Source organism: Charadrius vociferus, unplaced genomic scaffold (assembly GCF_000708025.1).
Source record: "Charadrius vociferus isolate BGI_N301 unplaced genomic scaffold, ASM70802v2 scaffold2, whole genome shotgun sequence".
NCBI classification, from domain to species: Eukaryota; Metazoa; Chordata; class Aves; order Charadriiformes; family Charadriidae; genus Charadrius; species Charadrius vociferus.
This window is the reverse complement of record NW_009647595.1, coordinates 1,313,807-1,321,376: the sequence shown is the minus strand read 5'-3', so window position 1 is coordinate 1,321,376 and position 7,570 is coordinate 1,313,807. Positions and strand designations below refer to the sequence as shown.

The window sequence follows — 7,570 nt, the reverse complement described above, 5'->3', positions numbered from 1 at the left end:
TACCTCTGGCTCTCTGCAGTTCCAAACCCAAAACAAGTCCCTACAACACGCTACAACAAAATGATCCTAAACTTTATTAGAAAAGTCACAGTGGGAACCCTGTCTATACTAGGGAGGTGGCCAGACCTCCGGACCATTTATTGATAAATAAGAGAGCGGGACTGGCCACCACGGCTTTGGGCAGAACGTAGGGCAGAACACCTACCACAGCAGTCAGCTCTACTGGCGGTGTTCCACACAACGCCTCGCGATGCTCCCAGTGATGGGCGCTGCTGAATTAGAGGGACTCCGGGGTGGTTTCTAGCCTGGGCCAGCTAAACCTCCACAGGCAGAGGCAGCAGAGCCAGAGAGCACCCAGCCAGGGGATCTCGCAGGCAGCCGCACCGGTGGGCACACTGAGAGCCCAGTCTGGAGAGAGCCGGTCCCTGCCAGCGGGGCAGGGTGCTACAGGCTGCTCCGGGCGTTACGCGTTTACCGATGCAAACGCCGCCTGTCAGCTTTGGCCCGGTGGAGTCGTTTTACTTGGAAACTAGGGTGGGTTTTCTATTCAAATTCCCAAACGGTGACAACACACGGTTCGGTCCGGTCGCCCCTGTGCGTTGCCAGACTGAAAGGCAAGTTACTCACCCGGCTGGAGGAGAGCTGCAGCTATGCTGAGGACAAAATTTACAGCTTTTTCTCTGAAGGGTTCGCTCCCTTTTCATTCCAGTTCTTCCCAATGGCAACACCGTGACTCAGTTTGTGTTAACAGAACGCTAAGGAAACACAGATAAATATTATTTTAAATTCCCTAAGGTGGGAATCGTTAGAGGACTGTCAAAATATTCTTTTTTTGCAGTAATTATATTTTTGTCTGTCTATAGTTTTCAGAAAAAGCTTTGTGTTTCAATGGCACTGAAAGGGACTATTGTAAGTAATTAGGGTGTGTTTTCTGCTTTAAAAACAGTATTTTTAGTAAAGTTACTGGGTTTTAATATACTTTTGACTCAAAATGAGATTTTGAAGATGAACCATCTCTGCTGTCTGCTCCAAGCTTTACTTACAGCAGTGTTTTCTGCAGGTGGGCTTGGGGAGGGGGAAAGAACACAAGCTATATTTAAGGGGGAATGGGAAGCAAAACTCTATTAACATGGCACTGTGCCCAAATAAGTAAAGGAGAAGGGAATATGACAGCTTGAGAAAGGTGATATACATTAAACAAATATGATGCATTAAGGAATTCCTAGGAGTTTTTAAATTTCTCCTCAGGACTCACTATTAGCAATCAACGTAGGAACAATACCATGATGAGTGTGACTTTTTAATTATAGCATTCATCTCGAGTATAGCACCTTTCCATACTGCTTCCCTCTCTCGCGGTCAGTTCTCAAGGTGCACATAGTCTCTCCTATGGAATAAAGGCACAGTCTGCTCCTGCCAGCTGTTTTGAGGAATGGCTTCGACCTGGGGCTACAGCAGCAGTGCACCCTCCCGCCAGCACAGATTACTCCGGGATACCTCCCCTGCGCTGGCCAGAGGGAATCGCTGTGAATTCTAGGGAACGACCCTGCAGTTTCCCCTAAGACTGGCCAACTCCCATCACTCAAGCTGCTTTCTCAAACTCCATGGAACAACTGTCCTTATAATTTGAAAAGCCAACAGAAAGCAGCATACATTATAATTGCGTACATCCTCCAGACATTTGAGAACCTGTGCAGATAATGTACATATGAGAACTGCTTTGCAAATGTATGACACATAGGTTGAAGGATTGTTTAAAAAAAACATGGCTTAAACTCATGTAGGTGAAGAAACAGAAAGGTTTCCTTTCAAGAATTACATCTCAGTTAAGTAGAGAAAAGTTAAAAATCTGGTAAGAGATGCCTGGGAACACTGTACCAGCACACCGATGCCACAGCGCACACTGTACTGCATACCCCTCTACTACGTCATCTCAGTCACACACTTCTGCCTCCCAACATCACCAAACATGCAACGTACAGGAAAGAGCTACTAAAGAAAATCAGGTACTTGAAACCATTTTGGCAGCTCCCTCCTCCAAGCCAGTTCTATTCTGTTCATAATCTTACAGAACAGTGAAACATGCAACAGGGTCCCAGTCCCACCACCGCCAGCTGGCTCCGTTTCAGGACTCCTCCACAGCTGTGATGGCACTGGGCATTAGGCAGTGCTTTGATGCAGCATTTTCCAGTTGCATTCTTCCTATTTAAAAAGGAAGAATAAACTAGGGATAAACTAGACACACTAGAGATGCCATTATAATGTCAGGAATATCAACATCCTTCACACACCCTTCAGGATCTTAATAAATAACGATCATGAACAACAGACATAACACTTCACATGGAGTTTACAGAGTAATTTAGGCTGGAAGGGACTTCTTGAGGGCACCCTGTCACTTTGCAATGCAAAGAGTTAACTCTTGTATTCAAACAATACAGATAAATAAGATACTATGCTCTTTTCGGTCAATTCCACATTCTGTAATAGAACAACTGTCAAAATTAGTTTTAGTAAGAATGGCAACCTAGATATAGAAAGAAGTCTAGTATCCCACCAAACCCAATATGAAACCCAAGAAGCATTTCTACAAAATCGCTACTGATCACGTGGACTGTCTGGGAGGAATCAAGATGCTGGAATGAATAATGAAACATGAGGGTTCCCAAGTATTTTGTCACAAACCCAATTACTAACCAACAGAATAAATTATTAGGACAAAAACCTGCAAATGCTGAGATGCAGTAATAAGCAGTACCACCTCATAAAAATAAGTTTTAATATTAACAACTTAATTTCACATGATTCCATATTTATCTTCTTTTTTGCAAAGTTCAAACAATGTTTAAGTCCTGCATTGTTTACAAAGATGGGTTTATTCTTCTTCATTCTTCTGCACTGACTGCACGGCTTCTGCTTTAACCCTATTTCGGTTTCTTTTTCTTCTTTTCTTCTTTTCAGCAGCAGGCTCCTGACCCTCCTGTGTTTTCTTCTTTTTCTTCTTCAGACAGCTGAGAGGATTGGGGCCACCTGCCCTTTTACGTTTTCTTCTCTTTGCACCTTCTTGTTGTGCTAGTCCTTCTTTTTCTTTAAGCTGCACAATACTTTGTTTTTGGTGCTCTGGAACAAGCTGATTCATCTGCAACTTTTGAACAAACGCCAAGGATTTAGGAGAAGGTTTGTCTAGCACCATAGTGTTCTGAATAATAAAGAGGAGAGGAATGCCAGCCTTCTTTTTCACTTTGTTTGCTAAATCCTGGTCCTGTAAAATTAAATACTTTAGTCAATATTTTGGGATTAAATGATATTTGCAATTCAAATGCACCTACTTTTAATACAAAACTATGAAGATAAATTACATTATGAAAAAGATAAGAAACTTAATCTAGCAGATATGCGTGGCAGTGCCTTTCAGAGCAATTTAAATTTCAATTTCTCTCCTTCTGATTAGCTGTACTTCTGATGGAAAATTTATTAACATTTCCTTTTTTCATGCATGCATAAGCATACATGCATTTTTTGAAGAAGAAGTACCAGTTCATTGGTATGCAGTCCACCACTTCACAAGATGTAACAAAATTTCTTCTACAAGTCATTTTAAACTCTTTGTATCTTACATAAGTATACAGAATTCAATTGTAAACCACTTCATATACATAGTATATAATTTATACATACAGTCCCAGTAACAGATCTAAGAAAAACACTTGCCTTTCTTATTTGTAGACAAGTTCTACCTTTATTCTCTAGTTAAAACCTCAAAAATTTCTTAAAATTGAAGTTATATGGTCATTCAACACTTAATTTCACTTTTCAGACTACTGTGCAAAACAGTTTGGGGCAGGAGATGCTCACACAAGCAATATGTGAATTAACATTCACCAGTTGTTTTCCTACACATCAATAAGTAGTCGGTATGTTTTATACACTTTCTGTTGAACTAAGCAATATCCTTCTAGGGTAAAAAATCTAGTTGTTCAAGTAAGACAAAAGATTCGTGACTTCATAATTAGCAAATACATTTAAGAGTGAGTAAGGCTTTACAAGATTAATCCCCACAAGCTATTTAAAAATCTAATAATCACAGAACGGTCAGGGTTGGAAGGGACCTCTGGAGATCATCTAGTCCAACCCCCCTGCCAGAGCAGGGTCACCTACAACAGGTTGCACAGGACAGCATCCAGGCGGGTTTTGAATGTCTCCAGAGTGGGAGACTCCACAACCTCTCTGGGCAGCCTGTTCCAGTGATCCACTACCCTCAAAGTAAAGAAGTTCCTCCTCATGTTAAGATGGAACTTCCTATGTTCAAGTTTGTGCCCATTACCCCTCATCCTATCACTGAGCACCACTGAAAAAAGACTGCTGCCATCCCGCTGGCACCCTCCCTTTAAGTATTTGTAAGCATTAATAAGATCCCCCCTCAATCTTCTTTTCTGTGGACTAAGGAGACCCAAGTCCCTCAGCCTTTCCTCATATGAGAGGTGTTCTAATCCCTTAATCATCTTTGTAGCTCTTTGCTGGACCCTCTCCAGCAGATCCCTGCTGGCCACACTCTTCTTGATGCACCCCAGGGTGCCATTTGCCTTCTTGGCCATCAGGGCACATTGCTGGCTCATGGTCATCCTGTTGTCCACCAGGACTCCCAGGTTCCCTTCCACAGAGCTGCTCTCCAGGAGGTCAGCCCCCAACCTGTACTGATGCATGGGGTTATTCCTCCCCAGATGCAGTACCCTACACTTACCCTTGTTGAACTTCATAAGGTTTCTCTCTACCCAACTCTCCAGCCTGTCCAGGTCACGCTGTAAGGCGGCACAGCCTTCTGGCATGTCAGCAACCCCTCCCAGTTTTGTGTCATCAGCAAACTTGCTGATGGTACACTCTATCCCTTCATCCAGATCATTGATGAATATATTGAACAGGACTGGAACCAGTACTGACCCCTGAGGGACATCACTCATTACTGACTTCAAACTAGACTCTGCACTACTAACCACCACCCTTTGAGCTCTATCTGTCAGCCAGTTCTCAATCCATCCCACTGTCCATTCATCTAACCCACACTTCCTAAGCTTGCCTGTGAGGATGATGTGGGAGACAGTGTCGAAAGCTTTGCCAAAGTCAAGGTAGACAACATCCACTGCCCTCCCCTCATCCACCCATCCAGTCACTTCACTTCATCAGTCACCCCTAATCGAGGTTTCTGTAGGTCTCCTTATCCTTAGGTATCAAAGGATCACTTCAAGTGAAATGGAGTTATGTTTCCCATGAGCATTTACCTGTGTAGCGATAAAGAAGTGATGAGGGTTGCCTTCTTCAATCATGGAAAGTAAACAGGCTGAACCACTCACAGGATCCTTGTGGTGAGAACAGCTTCGAACTTGAAATCTTTGGGCAATTAATTTTGCCCCGTACAGTGCCTTCCCCAGTGATTCCAGTTCTTTTAGAACACACCTGAAAAAAACCCAACCAACAGTGATTTCTAAATGAGAAAATAACTACAAATTTTTTGCAACAGCAAAAGGTTGACATGAGTTAATTAGGAAAGAGCAATGCCCAGTTGTTCAGGCTCTGATTTGTAAATGGCACCCAGTAACCTGAAAGCAGTAGCCCATCTGAAATTGACAGAAAGACTTCCTTGGTCCCAAACAAGATTAACCAGTAACAACATTAAGTTATATTAAACTATTTAAAAATATTTTGTGTCAGTGACAATGCTAAGTCCTTACATTTATGTTTGGCTATCATCTAGCATACGAACTGCTACTTAACAAATAAAATTACTTGAATTAGCAAAAACTGATTAATGACCACATGCAAGTTAAACTCTGTATTAGCGTCCATCACCTTGCTTCAAACTTGCTATTAGAATCCAACCAACTCAAGCAGCAGAAGAAAAAAGACTGTCCATATGATTAAAAATCTGGAAGTTAATGGCTCCACAACATATGAACTAGACAATAAAATGCAAACCTAAAATACTCCTCTTAGCAGCACTCAGCACAGACATTCACACAGGACAGTGTAGCAGTCTATGAGGATGCTAACTTGGATACTCAGAAATGAACAGGAGATGAAACCTAACTTACTCCAGCCACTGAATCTTGCTATTAAATGCGGACAGTGGCAGGAATGTATGGCCTTGAAACACAACTTCAAGGATATGGTAGCAACTACTCTTCTGTCCAGAGAAGAAAGTTTAGCCTTTGAGGTCAGTCTTTGTGGAGACTTGAGCCTGTTCTTTTTGCAAAGCCCCTCACAGCGGGCCAGCTCATTTCCTCAGGGAAGCTCTGGTCAGGCCATTGAGGTGCTGCGTCACCAACCTAGCATTCTCACAGCAGAGAAAACGAGTCCATTCAGCTACCCTACGTGAAAACAGGTCAAAAAGATCAACAAATATTACTAAATGGATGAAGCAAGTAGTGACATTTAGACATGACTGGAATACAGTTTGGATCAAAGTGATTCCTGAACCTTTCACAGCTGAGGTCATGACTCGATACTTCCTACTGTCTAGAAGTACAGGCCAGGTCTGTATGCTTTGTAAGATGGCTCAGTTTTATTTCTGTAGCCTAGGGTACACATCTTCCTGGTATTTTCAGTACTTGCCTCCATGATGGGCAGTTGGCTATTCTGTCATTGCAGAAATCCAAGTGAGGGGAGAGGGTGGTGGTTCTGCCCCTCTACTCTGCTCTTGTGAGAACCCACCTGGAGTCCTGCATCCAGCTCTGGACCCCCAGCACAAGAAGAACATGGACCTGTTAGAGCAGGTCCAGAGGAGGTCCATGAAGATGATCAGAGGGCTGAAGCACCTCTGCTATGAGGAGAGGCTGAGAGAGTTGGGGTTGTACAGCCTGGAGAAGAGAAGGCTCTTGGGAGATCTTACAGCCCCTTCCAGTACCTAAAGGGGGCCGACAGGAAAGCTGGAGAGGGACTCTTTGTCAGGGAATGTAGTGATAAGATGGTTTTAGACTGAAATAAGGTAGATTTAGATTAGATATTAGGAAGAAAATCTTTACTGTGAGGGTGGCGAGGCACTGGCACAGGTTGCCCAGAGAAGCTGTGGATGCCCCATCCCTGGAGGTGTTCCAGGCCAGGCTGGATGGGGCTTTGAGCAACCTGGTCTAGCGGGAGGTGTCAGGGACGTGGGAACTCGATGATCTTGGTGATTTTCGCAGTGTCAGGTTGGTGGTTGGATTTTGTCATACACAAAGCCAAGTGAAAACAAAGGCAACTTCAAGGCAACTTACATACGTAACGGGCATGCTTTACCTCCACACCTGTCTAGCACATCCTTGCTCTCCCTTGAGAACAGCTACTTTGGAAACGACCCCTTCCCGGCAGGCTGAGACGCCACACAAGCAGTAATTCCCTCCCTGCCCGAGAGATCCGAGGGTGCCTCCCTTGCCCTCGCTTTGCCCAGAAGAGGCTGGCAGCGGGAACCGGGGCCCACCCGGGGCACTCCCCACACACCGGCGCTGCCCCTCGCCCCACCTCGCCCCTCAGCAGTTCCCGCCACCTTCGGTCAGGCCGTCGGTACCGAGAGAAGCTCCTCCCCCTCTGCAAGTTAACT

The 7,570-nt window shown here is 44.1% G+C and overlaps 1 protein-coding gene across 1 annotated transcript in view; it reads right to left on the bottom strand.

The window, feature by feature from the left end:
* Positions 1-2,763: 2,763 nt before the first annotated feature.
* UTP23 (UTP23, small subunit (SSU) processome component, homolog (yeast)) overlaps positions 2,764-7,570 on the bottom strand; it is a 17,567-nt gene continuing 12,760 nt past the window's right edge. The window contains exons 2-3 of the mRNA XM_009881025.1: positions 5,277-5,451; positions 2,764-3,262 (exon numbers count right to left, since the gene is read on the bottom strand). Of these exons, the coding sequence (XP_009879327.1) occupies positions 2,876-3,262; positions 5,277-5,451 (562 nt within the window). The 3' untranslated portion in view covers positions 2,764-2,875. The remainder of the gene's footprint in view (positions 3,263-5,276; positions 5,452-7,570) is intronic.